Source organism: Colletotrichum fioriniae (assembly GCF_027942845.1).
Source record: "Colletotrichum fioriniae strain IMI 355084 chromosome Unknown scaffold_1, whole genome shotgun sequence".
Lineage (NCBI taxonomy): Eukaryota > Fungi > Ascomycota > Sordariomycetes > Glomerellales > Glomerellaceae > Colletotrichum > Colletotrichum fioriniae.
Window position 1 is genome coordinate 2,078,071 of NW_027076837.1, and position 23,747 is coordinate 2,101,817.

At 54.6% G+C, this 23,747-nt stretch overlaps 7 protein-coding genes across 7 annotated transcripts; 3 read left to right on the top strand and 4 right to left on the bottom strand.

Moving 5' to 3' along the window:
• Nucleotides 1-2,226: 2,226 nt before the first annotated feature.
• N0V96_000550 (uncharacterized protein) lies at nt 2,227-4,285 on the bottom strand (the record flags this gene model as incomplete). The annotated part of the gene is made up of 4 exons (XM_053193356.2): nt 2,227-2,803; nt 2,871-3,524; nt 3,587-3,810; nt 3,896-4,285. 4 exons carry the CDS (start codon nt 4,283-4,285, stop codon nt 2,227-2,229), a joined length of 1,845 nt encoding a protein of 614 aa, XP_053049073.1.
• An 807-nt stretch (nt 4,286-5,092) lies between these two features.
• Nucleotides 5,093-6,508, bottom strand: PEX2 (peroxisome assembly protein (Peroxin-2); the record flags this gene model as incomplete). The annotated part of the gene is made up of 1 exon (XM_053193355.1): nt 5,093-6,508. The coding sequence occupies one exon, from the start codon at nt 6,506-6,508 to the stop codon at nt 5,093-5,095; it is 1,416 nt and encodes a 471-aa protein (XP_053049072.1).
• Nucleotides 6,509-11,238: 4,730 nt separating this feature from the next.
• N0V96_000552 (uncharacterized protein) lies at nt 11,239-14,423 on the top strand (the record flags this gene model as incomplete). Its single annotated transcript, XM_053193354.2, has 2 exons — nt 11,239-11,403; nt 11,466-14,423. The coding sequence occupies 2 exons, from the start codon at nt 11,239-11,241 to the stop codon at nt 14,421-14,423; spliced, it is 3,123 nt and encodes a 1,040-aa protein (XP_053049071.1).
• A 321-nt stretch (nt 14,424-14,744) lies between these two features.
• N0V96_000553 (uncharacterized protein) lies at nt 14,745-15,901 on the bottom strand (the record flags this gene model as incomplete). The annotated part of the gene is made up of 3 exons (XM_053193353.2): nt 14,745-15,580; nt 15,664-15,802; nt 15,869-15,901. 3 exons carry the CDS (start codon nt 15,899-15,901, stop codon nt 14,745-14,747), a joined length of 1,008 nt encoding a protein of 335 aa, XP_053049070.1.
• Nucleotides 15,902-17,741: 1,840 nt separating this feature from the next.
• On the top strand, nt 17,742-19,185 carry N0V96_000554 (uncharacterized protein; the record flags this gene model as incomplete). Its single annotated transcript, XM_053193352.2, has 2 exons — nt 17,742-18,176; nt 18,238-19,185. The coding sequence occupies 2 exons, from the start codon at nt 17,742-17,744 to the stop codon at nt 19,183-19,185; spliced, it is 1,383 nt and encodes a 460-aa protein (XP_053049069.1).
• Nucleotides 19,186-19,746: 561 nt separating this feature from the next.
• NPR2 (Nitrogen permease regulator 2) lies at nt 19,747-21,279 on the top strand (the record flags this gene model as incomplete). Its single annotated transcript, XM_053193351.2, has 3 exons — nt 19,747-19,789; nt 19,913-20,398; nt 20,513-21,279. 3 exons carry the CDS (start codon nt 19,747-19,749, stop codon nt 21,277-21,279), a joined length of 1,296 nt encoding a protein of 431 aa, XP_053049068.1.
• A 179-nt stretch (nt 21,280-21,458) lies between these two features.
• On the bottom strand, nt 21,459-23,504 carry MSY1 (tyrosyl-tRNA synthetase; the record flags this gene model as incomplete). Its single annotated transcript, XM_053193350.2, has 3 exons — nt 21,459-22,683; nt 22,751-23,191; nt 23,263-23,504. The coding sequence occupies 3 exons, from the start codon at nt 23,502-23,504 to the stop codon at nt 21,459-21,461; spliced, it is 1,908 nt and encodes a 635-aa protein (XP_053049067.2).
• Nucleotides 23,505-23,747: the final 243 nt, after the last annotated feature.

A 23,747-nucleotide genomic window follows, 5' to 3' on the forward strand; every position in this document is an offset into this window, starting at 1 on the left:
ATATAGATGCCAACTGGTAAACTACCTTATAACACACCAAAGTCACTGTCTATAACCAGAATACATGCACACACATGTAGCGTGACATCCCAGGTCGGAAGCCATTCCGCCAAACGCATTTAAACAGCGCCATCCATGGCCCTTCTGCTGAGTGGCCGAAACCAACATCTTTTTTGTCATCAATTTGCCATCGGGCCCAGTTCAAGCCAAGGACAAGACGCGGCCTCCCCACGGACGGTGGAACTCGATTTCATCGAGCGGCTCGGACAGAGATGCCAGCCGCTGTGCTTTGGTGTCCTTACCGGGCAACGTTCTCTCCTTGGGTTCTTTGGAATTTAGATGCCTCTGCAGAATACTAAGGACAATTGCCTTTCCCAACGAAACACAATGGGCTCGCTCGGTCAGCCAGGAGTCATCAGGAATTCCCTGTAACAGACCAGCATCATGATTCCGGAACAAACTGTGGAAGCACTTCCTACGCGAGCCGGGGATTATCGTAGCCGCAACATGAGACGGTAGACTTCACATGCCCGGGGCCAGCGGCGACCAAAATTGGGTGCATTAGCGGCGTCCCAAACGCTCCGGCGCAGGTGGAAACGGACCCGTCGACGCAACCTCACGGCAGCAGGTTTTCGCAACCGGATGCCTTATTAACGGCCTCTGCCCTTTCCGTTTGGCCTTCGAGAAGCTTGATGATGCCGTACCTCCGGCGCCGCTAGCGGGTAGTCGATGCAAATGAGTCAGTCTTTCATGGCCGACCATCGAGCGACCTATCCCTCACCGCTACTGTCCGGGTATGGTATCATTGGCTCCATGATCTGAAGACAGAAGAAAAGGGCCTAAGAAAAAATTATGCAACTGTGGGTAACTATTTGCTGACGTCGCTCAACTTTTTGTAGGGAAGATGCAGCCAGAGACTATCCGGGTCGATGTCCTATTCGTGCCAGGTGACATTGGTATCTCTGATGGGTGTTGGTCGGCTGCAATCAGCCCCCATTCCAACTCGTCCGGGGAAAGCGGCTGTCTGCGGACCAATTCTGCGTGCTGATGATGTTTCTTTGCTTTTTTCTCTACCTGTCAGGCAGGCAATATCGTCGTCCGCAGACGCAATCACGATTACCGCTGTGGCTGGCCCTACCCAAGACCGGAATGAAGCTCGCGGGTTCCATGGGATCTGTCGGGACTCTGCAGAAGACCGCTCAGCGGCCTTCAGGTTCATCAATGGACAGAGCGAGCCGCACCAAAGCTTGACCGAGTCGCGGTGCTCGGGATGAAGAGGGTGTCGACCGCGTGTGTCATGGCTCCAAGACTGAGAGTGTGGTGGTAGGACGGCATCATGCAGGTGGCCGATTTCGATTGCGACGGCGCCAATTATATTCCCAGATGCCCGATTAGGTGAGAATCTTTGGAGACAAGAAGCAGACGGCGCGACCCAAGGGCTTTGGCAGTATCACGTTTTCTCTTTTTCCAACTCTACACTGATTTGCTCCCTAAGCAGAAGGGCAGTTTTACCAATTCGCCTCTGCTCTTCCTGGAGATCATGTAAATTTGCCAAGATCATATCAAAGTCACCAAAGTGATTGTTGAGTCGTCTAACATGATGATCATTTATCTCTACGTATTAAACATTGAATCTCCCTCTCTACCAACCAGAAAGAAAAGCAAAAACCGGATCTTTCGTAATAATCATGCCAAGAAAGGGGTTGATGAGTTTTGGTATCTCTAATCTAATAAAACGTGGAAAACGTGAGCGAGCATGGGGTATTAAAATAGGGGAGGAAACGTGACAAGGAAGGGGGTATCTTTCTTAGTTCTTTCCGCACCAATAGCCAAAAGAGACGACGCGGCAGGAACCAGATGAAAAGAACAACATGTACACTTATGCGAAAGAGAAAGAAAGTTGTTCGTTATCCATCCAAGAAAGAAAGAAGAAAAAAGTCCGTACGCCGGGTTCTCTCATTCTTCGTTTTATCGCTTGATGCTGAAAGAGAAAAAGGTGAGTCAGCTTGCCGTGTTACACACCCTGGAGAGGGTGCGGTCTCTTGCCGAAAGAAACGAAAGCGCTCAATGATTCCGGGTAACGCCTCTGCAATGGGGGAAATAGTTTGACGTAATGGCGAGAAGATAGGGCGATATCGGCATGTAGGAGCCGAAGAGAGAGCCAGCGGAAACCAGCCGAGCTTGGCGTTGAGGGCTTTTGCGTCTGATTGTTCCGCTTCCTTTCCATCAGTGAAATTGCAGCCGGATGATGGAGAAGAACATGTTTTGCAGGACGTGGAACATGACAGCCACGCTCGTCGGGAGCAGCTCCGGCCACACAGCGAGGTCGAGCTTGCCCTCCATGCCGACATCGACACCGAAGAACCAGCTGATGAGTCCGCGGACGATGACGGAGGCGACGAGCTCGCAGGCCCAGGTGACGGACGAGGCCCAGAAGGTGAGCCGGAAATCATAGTCGTAGTCGTCGCCCGTCACTTTCCCGTCAAAGGCAAAGTACGGGTAGACGTCCTTGTTGGGCCCAAAGTGCAGGACCAGCACGCTGCCGAGGAAGGCGGCCATGGAGACGTTCTCGGCGAGGAAGCGGATGAAGACGTTGCGGGTGCACACCTTTTGGTATGAGGCGTAGGACTGGTCCGTGAAGTTGAGGGCGACGGTGATGCGGTGGTAGAGGCGGGACATTGTGAGCGGGGTGAGGATGATGAGGGTGCTGCTGGAGAGGATCTGGAGGTAGATGAACTGCTCCGGGGAGCGGAGGCGAGCGTACAGAGCGCGGACGTAGGTTTGGTAGGTGAGCATGAAGTATCTGGATGGCTGGTGTCAGTTTGACGTTGAATCACTCGTGCCAGGAGTAAATAAAGAAATACACTCACAATTTGAAGACCCAGCTCAGGGGGTAGCTTCCCACTCGTTCGCCCTCGCGGATACCCAGAAGCCAGCCCGTGAGGGCATCAAGCAGATGAACTGTGATGATCCAGCTGTAGACGTACACGATGGTCTCCAAGTTGTTGTGAGGCAGCGTGCGCAAGTAAATCTCGGCGTACGCCTCTCCTATCACGTACGCCATGAGCCCGACAAAAAGGGCCAGGCAAAACCAGATGAAGCGGACGAAGCTGGCGGGCAGCCACCTACGGCGCATCCTAACGCCGCCCATATTGCGAGACTGCTCGGCGGCGACCTGGAGCGTTGCGTCCGGGTCGAAGGCGTCGCTGCTGAGATTCGGCCGCCGGCGGTTATCGCGACGGGGAATGCTCCCTTCGGCCTCGCCCGTCCACCAGGACGTGGTGAAGATGCGTTGGGTCTCGGAAAGCGACTGGCGCAGCTTCAGGTGACGCTGAGAGGTGAGGAGGATGCAGAAGGCAATGGCGACTGGCATGGCCATGACGATGAAGGTCCAGGAAATCCAGGCCGTGTTGTGGGCGGTGAGGAAGCGCGTCTCTGGGATTAGGTAGATGGGGATTGGGACCGCTATCGAGATGAGGGCGATGATGGACATCGTAACGGGAAAGCCAAAGGACTGAGGCCACCTGCATTTTTTTGTAAGTTTGTTTAGGCTCTTCCAAGGAGCGTGAAAGGGGGTCTGACGTACCAGTTCAAGCTGTACAAGTTGAAGACCTTGGTGATCCATATCAAAGCCGTAATGTTGTAGAAACCATAATACACAAAGAGAAAGAACCAAAAGTTGATCTGTACTCTTGCTTCTCCGTGGCCGGGTATCTTACGCCCAGACCCTGGCAGAGGGTCACTTCGATCATCGCCATCCTCGCCGGGAAAGGAGTATTTTGGGAACGGAATGGCACACCATGCAATAGCCTAGGTTTCCCTCCCATGTTAGTCTCTATCACTCGCCAACTCTTCGACTCGTCCGTCCCATCGTCAAGGAATTTGTCAAACATACCAGAACAGCAGGCATCAACACCAAGACTCCATATCGACTCCACCACACGTCGACAACGCCCTTGACGGCACTCTGCTTCGGTTCGACCCAGACGTTGGAGATCTTGCGCCAGGTGCGCGCCCACGCGCCCAACTCCTCCCAGTCGCCGCCCCTAGCAGCATCATTATCGTGGTTCTCTAGCCCCGAGGCAGAAAGAAGCGCGCCGTAGCCAACGTATACGCTTCCACGGTTGTTAGACGTGAACAAGCCGAGGGTACTGGAGCGGCGGCGACGGCCGGGGACATCGGATCGTGGAGGTACGGCGCGGAAACGGCCCAGCAGAGGAGAGGCGTCGCTCGTGAGGCGGGTGCGGGACTCGTTGCCTTGAGTGAATTGAAAGAAGCTCGGCATCGCTCGGATTTGTGAGGTTCGGTAGGTAGATCTTCTATCTCTATCTTTGCGACATTTGGGGTGTATTGTTTTTTTGTTTTGTTTCTTTCGGCTTGGGGCAAAAGACTCGTCGTGTGCTTTTTCTTATGCGATTCTAACTTTATTTCGACCCGCTCTCTATGTTCTTTGAGGAGAAACAATTGTAACTCGTCTACTACGTTGTTGTCTCGAAACGCTGTGCTGAATTAGACAAATGCACAAAGGCGGATCTCGAATGCGTCGTTTGGGCGTCGGAAGCTCGTGGTGTGAGGTGAAGGAATCCTGGACGGCTATCCTGTGTAAATTGGGATTTCAGTGCGCTTATGACGCTAAGGCCGCCATGTGCCTGGGACGGTCCCTGGAATCTCGGTGGGCATGGCGGATTCAACGCCCTTGTACAGCGGGCACTAGCGCGCATTAGGCGGAGCATGGAGTGCGTTGGCAGTGGGGGCTTCGGCCACGTTCCTCCCCCCGATCCGCCCCCGGCCCCGGACGATGGCTTCGGATGTATTAATCACTCGCATACTAAACGAAATCAGGGAGATGAGCTTGTAATGCGCCGTTAAGATGATAAGATAATAAAGCCTTGCATTCGTGACTTCCTAGGGATTGGATTACTACTGCATATCCATCCATGTCTGAGGGCTTTGAGCAACTCCTTGCGTATGCGTATTGATGATCGCTTGCCTGTGCTGTCCTCGGATTGAGACGCTACCTAAAAAGATGAAGACCCCATGATGCCCGTGCTGAGTTGTGCAATAGTTTACAATGTAGTTATATATAGCGTCTCTACTCGTCCTGGTCCATTGTCTCCTCGAAGCCTTCTGAGTCGCCAGTATCCGTATCGTCAGAGTAGTCTTTATCCTGAGAAACATCAATAAACTCGGTGCTGTTCATGCCTTCGCCTTCTTCGCTGTCAGCATTGCCCTCCGTGCCAATTTCACTCTGGGAATCCTTGGCGTCATCTAAAAAGGCCACAACTTTGGCAGTTGGTGACTTCTTTGGTGGCTCTAAAACGTCGCCGCTCCATGGCTTGCACTCTTTGACGAGCTCACCACACTTGAGACACGTCCAGCCTTCACCTTCTTCGCGTTCTAGACGAGTTGCAATGCAGACGAAGCAGTAGACGCAACCGCAAGGAATGGTCTCGTAGGGATTGGTGATATCGGTTTGGGATGAGCCGATAACACCGCTTGATGCGGCCGCTGCCATGATCTCGGTTTCTGTGCTCGCAAGGGCGTTCTGATCCTGATAGCATATGGCGCATGTGCGTTCTGGCAAAAAGCCCAATTCACCATTAGCCGACTTATCTTCGTCGCCCTTTGTAGTGATGATCTCTTTCGTCTTGCGCCATGTCCTTGAAATCCACCTCCTCCACCGGTTGATGCCAACAAGCGGCAATATGAATAGCAGAAACTCCGTAAAGGCGTGCCAAACAAGTTGTCGGTTGAGGTACTCAAAAGAGACCTCTCGGCTCACCTGGCTGGTTGGTGGAGCCAGGCGCATCCGTAAGACTCTATCGAGGAGGGTGCGATATCTTCCCTGTTGTAGGAAGACGAGAAACGAAACAAAGGCTGCCCCAGCGTGGAGCGTCGTTATCCGAGATGTCAACCGCGATAACCTTTGAAGTCGAGGGTTCGGCTCGTCGCTGTAACCGTCGTCGTTTTCAAGCAACCAGTTCTCCCACTTCTCCCAGCCGTATTTCCCAAATACGGTGGCCAATCCGTATAGTGACTTCTGCCACCTAGATGGCGCAACAAGGACGGACCCATCTTTGCGCGCATCCGTGTATTTCAGATTCTGTAGAGCTGCTCCATATGTCGCGTCGTTGTCCCAGACTGTCAACTTGAATAGGATGGCGCGGAGTGCAAGAAGGATCTCGGCAGACCAGTCGTCTTTCAGGTGGCCGCCAGCGAAGTACTTGAGTGCATCGCCAACCTGGCCACGAAGCAACTCCAACAATTCGTCATCGAGTAATTCTGCGTCGACTTGTCCGACTCTAAAGGCGGGACGAGTGCCGTCTTGCGTTGATATCGAGTCCCATGCTGAACCGAGGCGACTGAAAGGGAAGGGCAAACGATCAATCTGGGCGCGGGCGCGCGATGAATCGCGCTGGGCGGCGAGTCGTGCTGCGTTATCGGCTTCGCGGGCTTGTCGTCGTGCTGCCAGGCGCTGCTGCGCTTGCGCAAAGTTGGTCGATGTCATCTGGGCGGCATTGGGTGGTGGAAGGTGGTGGTGAGGTGCAAATTGCAATGCATCACACCTCTTCCCCCAAGTGGCTGATGATAAGGTGACGGGAGGTCTGGCACCTCAAGAGTGGGAAGTGGAGGAAAAGCCGAGGTCCGCTCTGCTCACCTGCATCGGCTGCCACCAAACCCGCTGCGCTGGTCAAGTCCCCGAGGCCCCTGCCTGCCGCGGACGGCCTGGGGATTATTACCTGAGCCTGAGCCATGACCTGGGCGGGAGTGGCCTGAGCCGAGAATCGGCCGGAGGCTGGAGTCTGACGTTCCGGGGCGCCCGTGCCATTCCAGTGGAGGTCCCCTGTCCTTCTTGTACGACCACGACTTCCTGAATCCCGACTTTTATTCATCACCTTACCAAAACAACTCTACTTTGAGCAAGTTTGCTGTGGTCTTACAAACCAATATACATCTCTGTCATGCTGTTTACTGATTGCTCTGCAGACGCGATGCAGAAGACAGGCTTACATCAGACGGTGTGTCACCAACCTGGACCCCTGTACAACCTCAGAGCGGGAGGAGGTTAAGTGCTTGAGATGAATGTGCCTCAACCACCAACCCTTGCCGCCAGAGGGACGGAATACTACCGCAGACAGTCGTCGTCTCCGCTTCTCTGCCATAAGTAAAAGTTGTCAACATGAACATGAACGGACATACCCGACACGCCATGCAGCATTCTATAGCACTGTGCTAAGACGGGGAGGTGACCCTTGCCTTACCCGCAGACGTCTTCACAGCTTTGGGGTGTGACAAGAGCGAGGAAAGAAGACAATCTTGCATTCGATTCGTCAACATCCGGCCACAAAGCTGCAGCACCAGGTCAAGCTTATGTCGACTAGCGCCAACAACCCGTCTTCTCGGCCTTGCAAGTCTGAGAGGCTTGCAAGGCATTCTCAGGGCTTTCTTCGCTTGTCAGATTCTTGCCCTGTTGTTTTCAGCGGGTTGCTATTGCTCTGAATTAACATATTCAAGTCCATCTCTCAGACGCGGAGCTAACCTGACCGCCGGACTTGAGCGAGGCCAATGACGCACGTCGTGGTTTGGCCGTGTATGAACCCTTCATCATATCACGTCGATGGTAACGTTACTCAGCAACCAAAAGCCCGCTCAACCTCAGTATACACAGCGTCCCAGGTTTGACTTGACCGTACTACACAATCTTTCAAAGATCGTTTGTAAAGGGCTACAGTCGATGAGGTATTTCGCATATCATGACGAAACCAATCTTTCTGTCGGCATTCTAGGTCAGAAAGAGTAAGGGGTAGAGGACCGACCTCGTGCCTTGCCCTAGAAGCTTCCATCAAATATTGCTACCTCCTCAAACCAGCTTCGGGTGTAATGAGAATCTGTCTCTGGCTGCAGTCAACATTAGGGGCAACTGCATACTCTGGTTCTTGGGTCGATAGACGGGTAGAGCGGGAGGCTCAGACTAGACATCGTGCAGCGGACTTGCTAGGAACCGTAAACCTGCATGAGGGCATTCCTAATTCGGCAAAAGTGTACACCCTAAGCATCCTCTACCCAATCGACCGGGACGCAGGCGTGGCTCAACAAGGCTTCGACGTAACCCGGCCCATAACTAGCCTCTCACAGTGGTGCTTACCAAGATGCTTCTATTTTCACTTATCGCTTCAGAGTCACTCACTCACCGCGCTTTTTCGTGGTTCCAGCTCCAAGAACAGTGTCCAAAGAGGCTCGGAGCATAGCAAAGTGGCGGGCGGCCCGCACAAGCAGCGCATATTGAGAACTACGAGACCCTTTTCTGTTATGTCATCTCTCTTCACCCATTCCCTTCCCCGGTCGATGTCTTGCTTGTCCAGATTGGGCTGCTCAAGATGTGAACGTAACATTGAGGCATCCGGTTAATCGACAGGGGCAGAGACAGTTAAGGGTTCGCCCATCGTCAGTTGTTGGGGCCCGGATTTACATAAACACCAGCAGCGGCTTCCTTGGCCATGAACGATCTGGACACAGAGAAGCAATCTGGCATATGGAAGAAGATCAGATCCTCCTACACAACCAATCACGACGTCACACCAAGCTCATTACGGCTCACGATGGAGCTCACACCAAACACCAGCCCAAGGGAAGCCAATAGCCCGGGGGATACGCAGCAACGTGCTGGAGCCACCAAATCAAAAGCCACCATCAGAGCATCTCTCGCCTGTGTGCCCTGTCGATCAAAGCACGTCAAGTGTGACTCGGCCTTGCCAACCTGCCTTCGATGCCGCTTGGAGGAGAAGACCTGCTACTACGCAAAGTCTCGCCGAGGGATTCGGGATGCCAAGAAACGCAGCCTCATCAACGATCCTATCGCACCTCCTTCAGTCTCGCCGGACTCGCCAGTCTCCTTCCCATCTCCCGAGGTGGCGAGCTTCGATATTCCCATCCGTGTAGTCGACAAGCTACCCTGTGGATGGTCTCTGGCTAGGAGCTCTCATCTTCCTGACTTGAGTACCGCCTCACCGACTTCGCTGCTCTTCGACCTTTACTTCACCAACTTCCATGATACCCATCCGTGGCTCCTGCCCAGAAACCAACTCCTTGGTCGTATTCGGGCCAATCCTGAGCCATTCTATTTCCTCACCAGCTGTATCACGTATGTGGGATCACTCTTCTCAAATGCTGTTTCATCAGAGGAACTTCGAGAGAAAGCATTCAGTCTCGCAAGTGGCAGCTTGCCGATGACTTGCTGGACAGTACAGGGTCTTCTCGTTCTCAGTGTGGCCGCTTTTGGCGAAGGCCGATTAGACTTGAGTGCGGGATGGATGGACGCCGCGACTCAGATGGCTCTTGATCTCGGCATGCAAGACAAGTCGTTTGCAGATGCCGCATCTGATCCTTTTGTCGCAGAGAGCTCACGGAGGACCTACTGGGCACTGTACTGGCAAGGCAACATGCGAGCGATACGCGAGGACTCGCCCAAGTTCATGTTGTCCGGTGTTGTCGCAACTACTGAACTTCCATGTGAAGAATGGGAATATCAGTCAGGAGTAAGTCGTTCTCACCATCAATCTGATATTCATACTAATAAAATCAGGAGATTCCACAGCCGCTGTCCATGAAGAAGTACACCAGAAGAGATCCTATGGGTGAAACGAGCTATTCATCGTGGACGTATCTCATTGATCTGTGCCGGTTGAGTACAGAGTTGATATTTCCTATGCCAACACTGCCGCCAGGACTATTGTCTAACACCATTGATAGAGCCGACTCCAGATTAGTCAGTTGGCTCATTAACCTACCGAAATGGAAACAACAGCTGGTGGACTCGGGAGGTGCAGTTGACATGGTTCTGTTTCACGCGATGGCCTACGCGCACAGGTGAGTCTGCTTCATCCACAAAGTAGGCTAGGCCTTATCATACTAATCGAAAGACAGCCTGAGGATCAAAATGCAACTACCCATGGAAGCGTCGGGGTTTGGCATTCGGGACCTGCTCACACTTGGCCCGCTCTTCAAAGCTCGTGATGACATGAGTTTCCCTAGGATGCCGCGATGCTCCAGCTCGCCTTATCCATGGCTCGAATGTTCAACCGCCCTACAAGCAGGCCTCTCAACCATCGGTCTCTTCAATTTCTCGCTCCCGCCGGCCCGATACAGCCCTGCGTGCATCATCGGATTGCGAAGGGCCGCTCTCGCACTGCTCGATGCGAGAATGTACGGCGGATCAGATTCACCGGCTCTGCGTGAGAAGCTTGATCTCCTGCTTGGCGTACTCAAGGTTGCCGGAGAGATGTGGCCCATCGCAAGAAGCATTGGCAATGAAGTCAGCGATGTGTTAAGAGAGCTTAGTGTGACCAGCAATCGTGACAGCATCACTCAGTTGGATTCATGCATGGATGCTTTCATCACTGACATGTCAACATCTGCGGTGGCTTCAAATTCTGGCATATTTTCATTTCCTGAGCCAAGAACAGTGGAAGAGATGTTCAACTGGAGTACTGGAATCATGAACATGGGATTGTGAGATGATGGTACCGGTAGGATTATGAGCTAGGCGCATGGTTATCTCTCTGGGACGTTCTCAGTAGAGGTCCAGCTACACACTAGTAAGAGGATCAAAATGGTTGGTAGTCATCGGATTATTGAGAAAGGCTTGGTTTTGGGTTTGGTTTCTACAGCGCTTAGATATCCCTGCGTCAATGACATGGTTTTCAAATTCTCCATGTGCCTGTACTGTTGGGTTCAATCTCACCTCCGCCTGGAAGTCATTTTGGTCTGCCCGTAGACAGAGGCAAGTCGCAACTGACGCAACATTCGAAGTAAAGCTTGTGGCACACATTGAGGTTAAAGGTTCGTTGTGTGAATGCCGTTGCACTGCGAGAAGCACATGCTTCTTGTTCTCTTGGCCATGTGGGATGCCAATGTGCAGGTAACCTTATTTCGCCTTGTAATGTGTCGTCAGGACGGGAGTTTGTCAGGGCGCTTGGAGTGACATCCTGCGCTTTCCAACAGCGAACAGCGCCCATGCTCCTCAAACGCCCCACTACCCCGCGATGGGCGGCCCTCTACGCCAGTGCCCCGCCACAGCGATAAGAGGGCCTGGGTCTAAATTTCCAACCGCTTCTTCGTACTTCACGCCGCCTTCTCGAATACGAGACTTCAGCCTCTCGACAACACCGGCCCGAAATTCCTCGGGAACGAAACGACTGTGGTATCGACACCTGGGTTGCTCACCAAGGAGATCACAACATGAGCTTCGCGATCGAGGTGCCCGGCGATGCCAACCCCCTCAGCCTGCAGGAGCTCTGCCGCGTTCTTGAATCCGCGACTTCAGCCGACTATGCGCGCAGACAGGCCGCTGGGCAACAGCTGACATCATGGGAAACAGAGAAGGGGTATTTCTCTTCCCTTCAGGTATGCAAATATAGCCTCGGTGTACGGTGTGATCAAACAACTTACTGACGCACTGTCTCTAGACCGTTTTCCTCGACAAGTCCCTTCCTCACGAGCTTCGATTCCTAGCCGTCATCCAGCTTAAGAACGGCATCGACAAGTACTGGCGCCTGCTCCCCCACGTCAAAGGTGGACTGGATCCCGAAGAGAAGAATGTCGTCAGGCAACGCTTGTTCCAGGGCACGCTCGAAGAGGAGGAGACGGGACTTTCGCTGCACAACTCCCTCGTCACCGCTAAAGTCATTAGGATTGACTACCCGCAGCACTGGCCGGAAGCACTCTCGCAAATCATCGGCCTGGTCAGGTCTTCAAAGAATGGCAATCAGCAGCATCTTTATGGTGCTCTCCAGATCCTCCTCCGCGTTGTGAAGGAGCTGGGCACCGCTCGCCTCAGAAGATCTCAAACGGCCCTTCAGTCTGTTACCCCCGAAATGGTGTACTTGCTGGGAGAAATTTATACCGAGAAATCAGCAGTCTGGGTCGATTATCTCACGAATGGTCGTGGCGAGGAGGATGCGGCCGATGTGGCTATGCTCAACAGTCTCATCTCTCTCAAGACAATTCGACGGTTGCTCGTGGTAGGCTATGAGGCTCCTCATAACGACAAGACGGTCGAACAGTTTTGGACCGTGTCTCAGAATCACTTCGGCCAATTCCTTGGCTTTGTGAGCCATGACTCCCCAGTTCCGGCACCCTATCAAGATACGGTAGGAAAGCACCTCCTGCAGTTTACAAAGCTGCACATCGATATGTCCGAGGCGCACCCCGCCAGTTTCGCCGTTCTACCAAATTCCCTACCCTTGGTCCACGCCTACTGGGATCTCGTTGCGAAGTTTGCCGAAGTTTTTGAAAAGTCAGGTGGCATTCGGCAGTCTTCCGGAGATTCAGGCCCGTCAGAGTCAAAGTCAAAGGTCGAGGGACCCTTGCTTGAACGACTGGCGCTGAGGGGCCTACTGCTCATGAGAGCATGCTTGAGGATTGCATTTTATCCCAAGCAGACGTTTAAATTCCGGAGTGCTGAAGCTAAGAAGGATGAAAACGATGCTGTTGCGCTCATCAAACAAGAGCTTCTCAAGGATGATTTCGTGGTCCAGATGGCAAACATCATCATCACCCATCTCTTCGTCTTCCGGAAGGCCGACCTCGATGCATGGGAAGAAGACCCTGAGGAGTGGGAGCAACAGGAACAAAGTGAGGGCAATGCCTACGAGTGGGAAGTCCGCCCCTGCGCTGAGAAACTATTCCTTGACTTGCTTGTCAACTTCAAGGATCTCATGATACCACCTCTACTTTCTTACTTTCAAACCGCGTCAAACTCACAGTCAGATATCGCTACAAAGGAAGCAGTGTATACGGCTATGGGCTTGGCTGCACCCAACGTCATGAATGCTTTCGATTTTGACAGCCTCCTGGTCTCGACGGTTCTTCAAGATGCGCAGCAACAAGGGCCCCTGTATAAGGTTCTCCGCAGACGCATTGCAATCATGGTTAGTCAATGGGTTACGGTCAAGATCGCCGACAACAGTAGACCACTCATCTACGAAATGTTCCGCCACTTTCTCAATCCTGCGGACCCGAACAACGACATTGTCGTCAGAATCACAGCCGCGCGTCAGCTGCGGTGGATCGTGGACGAGCTTGCCTTTAGCGCAGAGGCTTTCCTCCCCTATGCAGCTGATGTGCTTAATGAGCTACTTCAGCTCATTCAAAACGTCGACGTGGACGAGACCAAGCTCGCCGTGCTGGAGTCCATGCGTATCTTGGTCACGAGACTAGAGAATTACGTCTCTCAGTTTGCAGACTTTATCATGTCAAGCCTGCCGAGCATTTGGGAAAATTCTGGAACGGAGGAATACATGATCAAGCAAGCTATTATCGCCATCTTTGCTGCGCTGGTCATGTCCATGGGCAGCGACTCTCAGAGGTATCATCACCTGATGGTCCCGTTGCTATCAGAAGCAGCCAAGCCGGGCTCCGACCTGCACACGTACCTGATTGACGAGGCATTGGAGCTATGGAACTCCGTTCTCATGCAGAGCAACCCACCCTTATCCGCCGACATCATGAGCATCGCAGAATTATCACTTCCCCTTTTGGAGTATCAAACGGAGACTGCTGCCCAGGCATTGTCCGTGGTTGAATCCTACATTCTCCTTGGCACACAAGCTGTTATGGAAGATAGACTGCGGCGTCCGTTCTTAGTCGCTCTGTCAGGTGTTCTCGACTCTAGAAGCCGAGAACAGGTCAGACTCGGCACTGTGTGCATTGAATACCTGATCCGGGCCGCCTCTGAGCTCGGCGGAACCCAGGTGATTATGCAGGATCTTCTCGAACTTGGTTTCTTGAAGAAGATTATGGAGGCTCTCCATGATGCTTGGGAGGCACACCAGACGACCGGGCCGAACAGGAAGGTCAGCAAGCTCAACACGATAACAGAACGTGACTACTTTGCAATTCTCTCGCGACTCCTTACTGCCGACCCGACACTCTTCGTCACCATGCTTACATCCTTCGGGCCCCTGGAGCAGGTCTGGGCCTGGCTCAGCGGCGAGTGGTTCTCCCACCTTGACGGGCTGGATCATCTTCCTAGGCAGAAGCTGTCCCTCCTGGCCCTGGCACGCCTGATGGAGCTCCCGCAGCCCATGCAGAACCTTACACTGAGCAAGTTGCAGGACTATTTCACGCTGTGGGTGGGCACCATTGCCGAACTCCAGGACGGCACGACGGACGGCACCGACTCGCTCATCTGGGGCGAACTCGAGCCCACGGATTACGATACGCCAAAGAGCATCAAGGAGACGGAGTTCGGCGCCAAGGACCCCGTGCACACGATCAACGCCATGAGGTTCGTCAAGGAGAGGCTGCAGGATGTCGTTCAGCGCTCCGGTGGCGAACAGCAGTTTGAGCAGGAGTGGGCTGTCAATGTGGACAAGGACGTTTTACAGAAGTTTTGGTCGTTGACGCAGATCACGGGCGCATAGAGAGCCAGTGCTGCAGCTGCTGCGTTTGCGTGAGCTGGTCGTCAGGACTCAGCTGTAATAGACGGGAAAACATGGGAATGATTATGATTTCATGATGAGGCTGTCAGATAGAGAAAGAGAGGTGCTCATGGCGCATCTCCTGGCAATGGCAAATGTGAATACAAGAACAATTTGAAGCACAACGTCTGAAACACCCGTTTAAAGGCAACGCGGGTTTTATCGAATACTTGCATTGGTGGCATAAGTGACTAATCCAAAAGTCGATCTAGATATGCCTCGCTCTAATCGCCAAGAAAACGACACTCTCGCAGCAATATTGTTCTACAACTTGCTCTGACCATCCTGTGGGATCTTGACAACGACCTTACCCCAGGTCCCCCGGCTTCCCAGAGCAATCAGCGCGTCCGGGATGCGCTCGAGCCCGACAAACTCCTCGTCGGTGAACTCCGTGCCACGCAGCTTCCCCTCGGCGACGAGCTTCATGATGCCCTTCCACACCTCGACGACAGTCTCCTTCTCCTTGACGGCGTACTGGCCCCAAAAGATGCCGACGAGGCTGATGTTCTTGAGGAGCACCTTGTTCATGGCCACCTTTTCGATCTTGCCCGCCGCGAAGCCGATGATGAGGATGCGGCCGTTCCAGGCCGTGCATTTAGTGCTGGCATCGACCATGCCGACGGGGTCGTAGACGATGTCGACGCCGCGTCCACCGGGGGTGAGGGCTTTTACTTTGGCGGGCCAGTCGGCCTCGCGGTAGTCGACGACGTGGTCCGCGCCAAAGGCCTTTGCGACGTCGAGCTTGCGCGGGGTGGAGGCCGTGGCGATGACGGTGGCGCCAAAGGCCTTTGCGACTTGCACCGCGGCGAGGCCGACGCCGCCGGCCGCGGCGTGGACGAGGACGATGTCACCGGGCTTTACACCGGCGCGGACGACGAGGGCGCCGTAGGAGGTGGGCGCGGTGATGAAGAGGCCGGCGGCCTCGGTGTAGGACCAGCCGTCTGGGACGGGGAGGAGCTCCTTTTCGCGGGCGACGCACTGGGAGGCGAAGGCACCCTGGGTGGCGCCGAAGACGCGGGCGCCGACGGGGTATTTCGCGTTTGCCGAGGGGGCTTTGAGGACGATGCCTGCGAATTCGCAGCCCGATGTCCAGGGAAAAGCTGGGGTCTCTCGTTTTAGTATGCTTTACTGAGATCTTGTGCAATGAGTTTCGAAAGGAGGGTATGTGATGGGAGGACCGTACGAGGTTGAGTCTGGTATTTCCCTTGGATCTGGAGAATATCAAAAAAGTTGGCGGCCGTGGCGTGGACTTGGATGAGGTACTCGTCATCCTTCTTGGGAACTGGGTCTGGGAGATCCGTCACGCGGAGCTCCTTGGGAGACTTTTGAATTATTAGATTGAGTGTTCCTCTGGGAAGAAGTGGTTCGTGAATGCTGATGAAGCTCACCTTGACATATTCCTTAATCTGAATGCCGCGCATTGTGAAAATGGGTTCTACTGTGATGTCTGGCACTCTAGGTAGGTAAGGTACTTGATTTGAGATGAGTTGAGAGTCAGGTGTTGTGTAAAGCTGGACGATGTTTGTATATGAGAAACCTCTGCAGAAAACCGGATGAGATGGAAGATGGATATATTGAGTTTGTATGAATCTGAGATTGAAGATAGGAGCTGTCGTTAGTCTCGAGGTTCTCTACGCGTTGCTACCCCGGACCGGGGGTCTTGGAGACGCCGAGGAGGGGGGGAGCCGAGGCAACGTCTGCGGCCCCTCGTTGGCTGAATTTGGGGCCTCTTCGGTGTGTGAATTCCGGGGATGTGGAGGAGGCTCGGTGAGCAGCAGAGAGACATGGCCCAAGCGCCTACCTTAGAGTCCAAGATCTAGGTACTCCGAGATGCAGATTAGGTAGAGGTTCTTTGGTAATCAGAGAGATACAACCCACCGGCATCAGCTGTTGTCGTCATTTTGGCTACAGCTGTGGCGTGTGGATGGCCCTAGTTACTGGACTGTCTGAATTAGGTTGTTGCTTATGCTCTGCACATCTGGTCAAAGTCGGATTTGTATCTGCGCTGTATATACTCCGTACCCATGGACTACCTAAATTGTCAACGACGACTTCACACTTGTGAGCGTACGATTGAATGAGGCTGCTCCGTTACTCGAGGGTAGGCACAATTCCAACATTGACTACGAAACTTTTTCTTCAAGAGATTAGGTATTCCAGCTCCAACGCTTTGTGGATGGGGGCCGAATTGATCGCGCGCTATTTGATGCCGAGTTGTATCGCCATCGTGAATTAGAGGTAGAAGTCGATGGATGACAATGGAAGAGATGACTGTGGGTGTGACCTGAGGCTACTTTTAAGTTGGGGTCGTCCAGGGTGGCTGGTCGCTTCCCGCGTGGGAATTGAGAGACGTGGAATTCGATACAGGTGATCCTGACAATGCGGCTTCGTCAATCATCGCGGGCGAGCATTGATCTCTTTCCCAATAGAATCATTCCACTGCCCTTCATGTCAGAGATAGTAGAGTGCCAATGTAATTCCTGCTGATCGTCTTGCATCAAATGGAAGGCAACGCACCGCCAGCAGAGACGTCGACTTTGACAGAGCTGTCAAAAGTGACATTAGCTGAGAACCCCCCTGTATGTTGCACCTTCCGCTCCCACCGGCGTTAGCGCGCTGCGGCAAAAGGTGCCTAATTCAACCTGTTCCGTTTGGGAGGTAATACCTGCTAAGAAGATGGGCTGCCATCCTTGAGGTGAGCCCAGGCTGCCAGGACCACGAGTCACCGTTTAAAGTACCGACGCCGCACAGCGACAGCACCCTCAGTGGGCACGGTCCAGCGCTAACCGTAGTTATCTCACCCTCCCGCTCCATTGCGTAAGGTGTCCGTTCCACCGCACCTCGTAGAACTGGCCCATGCTTGCTTCTGGGCACCTCATCGCCTCCAGTGCTGCTGCTGGCTGCTGGCTGCTGCCCCTCCCCGACGCCATCCATCATTGGAGCCCACCTACCGTCACCAACGACACAAACACCCAATCCTGCGCAGCTCCCCTCCGGCCACCTACCTTATTCTACCTGCCTAAGTGACTTCCACCTTGCCCCAGCTTGACCTCGCATTCGGTCGTCTTGTCCACATATTCCCAACAACTTCTTTCTTTCCCCTCCAACACCTCACATCTTTGCCTCTCCACCACCACTCCGAGCCATTCTCAGGCCTTTACAAGACCGAGTCGCCGTCATATACTAGGTACACATCCATACGTTGCCTGACTACCAAGCACCTCCACCGATCGCGCCCACGAACCCGCAACACACGAGGTCATGGCCGACAACGCAGAGGGCACCGCCGATGCCCAGGTCACCTTCAAGGTGAAGACGGGCCAGGATAGCAACCACACCATCACCATGTCTGAATCTGCCTCCGTACTCGACCTCAAGACCAAATTGGCCGGCGAAGACTTCGAGAACGTTCCCGTCGAGCGCCAGCGTCTTATCTACTCTGGTCGCGTAATGAAGAACGACGACACACTCGCCACCTACAAGATCAAGCCCAACAACACCATCCACATGGTGAAGAGCGCAGCCAGCAACCCAGCTCCTCAGCCCGCAGCTTCAGCCTCCACGCCTGCCGCACCCGCCGTGCCCTCCAACATGGCCGCTGGCACTGCCAACAACATTCTCGCTGGCCTCACCGGAGCCAGATACGCCGGACACATCAATCTGCCCAGTCGCGAGACATTTGGAGCTGACGGAGGAGTAAGTTTCCTAGAGTGCCGCGGCGAGTCTTGCGCGGCATAAACTAATCTTACGTTTCCAGATGGGTGCCCCGCCATCCGACGACCAGTTGGCCCAGATGCTCTCCGATCCTTCCATGCTCCAGACCATGAACGCTGCCCTCGACAACCCCGACTTCATCAACTACATGATTCAGAGCAACCCCCACCTGCGCAATGTCCCCAACGCACGAGAGATTATCCAGTCGCCATTCATGCGCCAGATGATGACCAACCCAGACATGCTTCGCAATGTCATGAGAATGCAGCGCAACATGGCCGGCGGAGGCGGCAACGCTGCGTTCCCTGCGCCTGGTGCCACCGACACTACTCCTGCCGAAGCTGCGGCTGCTGGCGGCAACACGGGTCAGCCCCCCAACCCATTTGGCTTCCCCGCGGGTTTCCCGGGCTTTGGTAGCGGCGCCGGTGGAATGGGCATGGAGGGACTAGGTGATCTCAGTGCGCTCTTTGGCCCTGGTAGTCCGTTTGCGCCTCAGCAACCCGGTGCTCAAGGTGCAGCTCCTGGTGCAGGCGCGGCGACTGGCGATAATGCCCAGACTACAGCTGGTGCCGGAGCTACTGGAACGACAGGCGCTGCAGCGGGTGGACAGGGCACAAACTCTACAACGAGTCCACCCCCGGCCAACCCCTTTGCTGCTCTGTTCGCCCCTCCTCCTTACGCAGCTCAGGGCCAAGCTCAGGGTCAAGGCCAAGGCCAGGCACCCGCAAACCCCTTTGGCGCCTCCCCTTTTGGTCAGATCAACCCAGAGATGATGCAGCAGATGATGAGCATGTGGGGTCTCGGTGCAGGCGGCGGTGCTGGTGGAGGCTCTCCGGCTCCCCCAGACAACCGTCCTCCTGAGGAGCGTTATGCCGAGCAACTGCGCCAACTCAACGATATGGGCTTTTTCGACTTCGATAGGAATGTAGCCGCTCTGCGTCGCAGCGGTGGCAGCGTGCAAGGCGCGATTGAGCATCTCTTGAGTGGTTGATTATGACTTGAAATACATGATCGTGGGGTAGAGAGCGAAAGAAAGAGAGAGAGAGCAGAGTGGTAGCAGGAAGCGTCTCAAGAGGACGCATGACTTAATGGCCTGTGAACAGGATACGGAGGGAAGTACATACCATACCTAGTTGTCACGCACTTTGGTTCTGGCAGTTTCCGAGGCGATATGGAAATTAACCAGGCATGATGTTTATGAGAGTTCACAACCCAATTTCTTGGATCCTTTCGTGACTAAGGAGACCACGTGAAGCCTTGTTATTGATGGAATTAGAAACACGGAGAGCGTTTGTTATTAATCCTGGTCAAGCAAACTCCTTGTATCACACTTGATTTAAAAGTGGTGGCTTGATTGAATGGTCGTTCCCAAGCTCCGGCGCGATCCGGCTTAGACCGGCGCCGGGTGATTGAGGTGTGCCGGCCCAGAAATCGGCGCCGTAGCGTCTACAGGCTAAGAAACTCAGCTCACTACCAACCACAAACCACGGTTCATGGCTTGAATCTGTCAGCCTTCTCCCACAACAGCGTGTTCGGATAAGATGTAGCGAAAATGATTCAAGGAATCTTCTATGCTAGATTCTTTCCCAAGGAGGGTATGTACTCGTATTTTTATTTTTATTTTTTTTGCAAGGGGCCGCAATGCGCTCGCTCATTTCAGCTGCGCGGAAGGTCTTCACTCAACAACACATCACTCAAACTAACCACTACGATTGTAGGCCCGCACATCGTGGCCCAGTCGCCGCCGGGCTGCATCACCACGCCGTCCCCCGGCGCCGGCACAACGGCCGCGATGAAGCCGCCGCTCATCGATTGGGAGGTGATGCAGGAGTACATTGTGCCGCGCAAGGCGTTTTTCAACCGGTACATGACGGTGCAGGACCCGGAGGGCAAGTACGCGGTGCTGGGGTTCCCCGTGCTGATCCCGCACCAAAAGTATCAGCGCAACGAGTTCATCTTCAACTTTGGGCTGGTGCTGGAAGCCGACGCGGACTTGGCGCAGTATGAGCCCGTTGTGCGGCGGTTGGCGGTAACGTTCAAGGAGATGGAGAAGCAGAATGAGTATTTGAGCCAGGAGGGTAGCGGTGGAGAGGGAGGAGGAGGAGGAGGAGTAGCTGGGATGAGGGAGAGGAGACCGATTGAGAGTTTGTTGGAGATTGTCAAGGAGGATTTGAATAACTATGGCGAGTGCATGATTCCTGTTGGTAAGTTATACTCTCTCTCTCTCTCTCTCTCTCTCTCCCTTTTTTTCTTTCTCCACCGTTCTGCGCGCGTCGCCAATATCTTGGGACAACGCTGATCGCGGAGGGCCCAAAAAGACGACGCGAACACCATCAACATGAAGCTCTTCCCGCACCACGCCAGCCCGCCGCAGGTCCGCGGCTGGCACGTCCCCGTCGCCAAGATGAAATTCGCCGAAATCGTCGACCAGACCTGGGACCTGACGATGCAGAAGGTCGTCGCGCACATTGACGGCGTAAACGACGTCCGCCGCATCGCCTGGCTCGCCGACGTCTCGCTCGACCTCGCCACGCTGGCCTTGCGCCACCTGCTCTACTACGATACCGTCCTGCTGCTCGACATGTTCTTCTTCGGCAGCTGCTACGCGCCCCGCCCCGGAATCCACGACTTCGTCGCGGACCGGGATGGGATCGTGGACGAGTGCGCGGCGTACGTGTGCATTCACGCCCGGCAGCGCGTGAGCAACTTTATGCTCATCAAGCTCATGACGAGCTTCTGTGTCGGGAAGAGTGTGATGGAGTGGCTGCGCGCGCACCAGGAGGCCGGGTTCGATGTGCTGCGGTACGTGGACGTCAGGCGGCTGGTGCAGTTTGGCGTCATCAAGGGGTGCCTGTACCGCGTGCACAAGTACGTCGTGTCCAAGCAGTACCTCGCGGGGTTGGCGACGGGCCAGGCGCGGCCCAGGGCTGGTGGCGGGGGAGGGGACGCGCTGCAGGTGTATACGGACGGGTGTCACTCGTTTGATCAGATTATTACGGAAAAGAATCTTACGGATGGAGAGATTATGGAGAAGCTCAAGGCTTTGCCGGTGCCCAGCGGGGATTTGACTGTGTTTTATCGTTGAGGACGTGTTTCACTTTGGGAAGAGAGGGAGAGAGGGAGAAAAATATTGTCATGAGCATGGTGGTTTTACATTGTTCTAAGTTTTTGGTAGTGTACAGATCATTGTACAGATATTTGCACATGGTATCGGGTGTGATACATCAAAACATTTCAAATACGAGGACTGTGACAGCCTCTCATTTACTCCCGCGACTTGCCCTCCTCAAACGCCTGCTGCCGCTCGCTCTTCTTGGGGAACTTGATGTCCGGATTATTCGCAACGGTCACCTCCTCCTCCTCGGCGGCCAGCTTCTCCTTGACCATCTGCTCCAGCTCGCGGCGCGACAGCTTGCGGCCCTCGGCCGCGGCGAGCTCCTTGAGCTGCTGCATCAGCACGCGCGTCTTGCCCTTGAAGGGCTCGCCCGGGTACGCCTTGCCGCTGTCCTGCCACTCCTTGTCGCTGACGACCTCGATGATGCGCACGTTGTGCTTGCCCTTGCGGATGATGAGCACACGGCCGTCAATGAGGAACTTGGGCACGTCCTGTGGGTACCAGAGCTTGACGGGCGTCCAGTCGAGGTTTCCTGGGACGAGGCCGCGCATGTCCTTGCCGGGCGCGGCTGCGACGTAGGCGCCCTGGGCGCGGGCGATGCGGTGGCCCTCGCTGACGGAGGTGGCGAGACCAGCGGCGTAGAGGATGCGGGCGATGCCTTGGTTGTAGATGAGGTTTTCGGGGAGCTGCATGTCCATCTTGGGCGCGTTGTTGAGGGTCGTCGGGTGGCCTTCCACGGCCTTGTAGGGGGCCACGGTGTTGTCCTGTCCCGCCGTCTCGGGCGAGGCGCCCGCGAATTGGGTGCCGGATCCCTTGCTGTACATGAACTGGTGTTGCTGCTGCTCCCTGATGGCGACATCAGCGCCGTGGACGAGGGAGAGAACCTCGAAGGCCAGGGTGTGCTGCGCGACGCGCGCGGGCGGGTTCCTTGCGTGGTCCACCATGAGCTTCTCGATGCTGACGGTGGGTAGGAAGGTGAAGAGCTTGAGGAGCCTCTCAACTTCGGTGTCGGACCGCCTGGCGAAATAGCCGTAGAGGTCAAAGGCGCTTGTCATAAAGGGGTCGAGCCAGACGGCGTTGCCGGCGCTCTTGCCAAACTTTGCGCCGGCGCTGTCCGTCAGGAGGGGCACCGTGAAGCCGATGGGGTCGTCTCTCCAGGTCTCGGGCATGCGCATGTTAGGGTTCTCCTCGGACGCGCGGATCGTCTTGACGGCCTCGATGCCCGTTACGATGTTTCCGAACTGATCTGAGCCTCCAATTTGCATCTGAACGCCGAGCTTGGAGTACAGATGCCAAAAGTCCCATCCTTGCATCAAGGGGTAGGTAAATTCTGCGAGAGACATGCCGTCGCCCTTTTCCATCTTGTTCTTGACTCTAGACAGGGGGTTAGCAACTCCGTCGAAAAAGGGGTGGGGTGGGATTCTCCTATGTGAGAACTCACGTATCGCGGCCGAGCATGGGCCCTATCCGCATGAATCGGCCCAGTCTCTTCATGACATCGTACAATGGCAAACTCTGCCACCACATGTTGTTGTTCACGAGATGCCTCTTGGCCGCCCAGTCCGCCTCGTGGCCGTATTTTCGCCCCAGGGCTTCCACGTTTGCCCAAATCTTCTTCAGCTGGTAATGGATCTTTGTGATATTCATCGAGACCTCGCTGTTCGCCATGACCTCGCGTGTCTTCAATCGGTCCGTCGGGTCGCCTATCCTGCCTGTAGCGCCTCCGACCAGCGACACGGCCGTATACCCGTTGAGGTACATCCAGAAAAGGGGCATAAAGGGGAGCAGGTGGCCAACATGGAGGGACGCCGCTGTGGGATCGACGCCGACGTATGCGCCTATTCGCTTGGTCCGCAAGAGTTCTTTGACCTGTGGTGTGCGCCTTGAGTTTGGTCAGGTCAGCAAACATTGTCTCGAGGAGCGACAACGGAGAGGGGGGTGGTCTCGACTCACCCTGCGACGTCCTTGACGTAACCTCGCTCCTCGAATACATCCCAGATGTTCTGAATTTCTCCCTGCTCAATTGCTGTGGCGCGTCTTGCCCACTCCTCCTCTCCTGTCTTGCGCTTCTCCACAACCTTCTGTGATACCCATCTCGCCTGGTTTTGTCTGAAATGGGCCACTGGAAGCGTGGCGCATCGAACGCAAATGTTCCGCCGTAATTCGGGGAGGCGGGCCACCAATGTCGACGACATGATGGACTAGGTGTGATGTTGATTACAATGTAGATATCTATGAATGCATTGAAAAAAGAGCGGCAAGGGAAAGTTCAGCACTGGACGGGAGTCTGAGGATGTTGAAAACCAACCCTGCCAGCTACCACAATGACTGACACAGGTCACCCAGAGCTGTCGCGCAACTGATCCCACTCCGAGCTCCAAAAATTTCCCTTATCGCAATGCCGATAAGACTCGTCGCGCATGTACGTTGGCCCGATG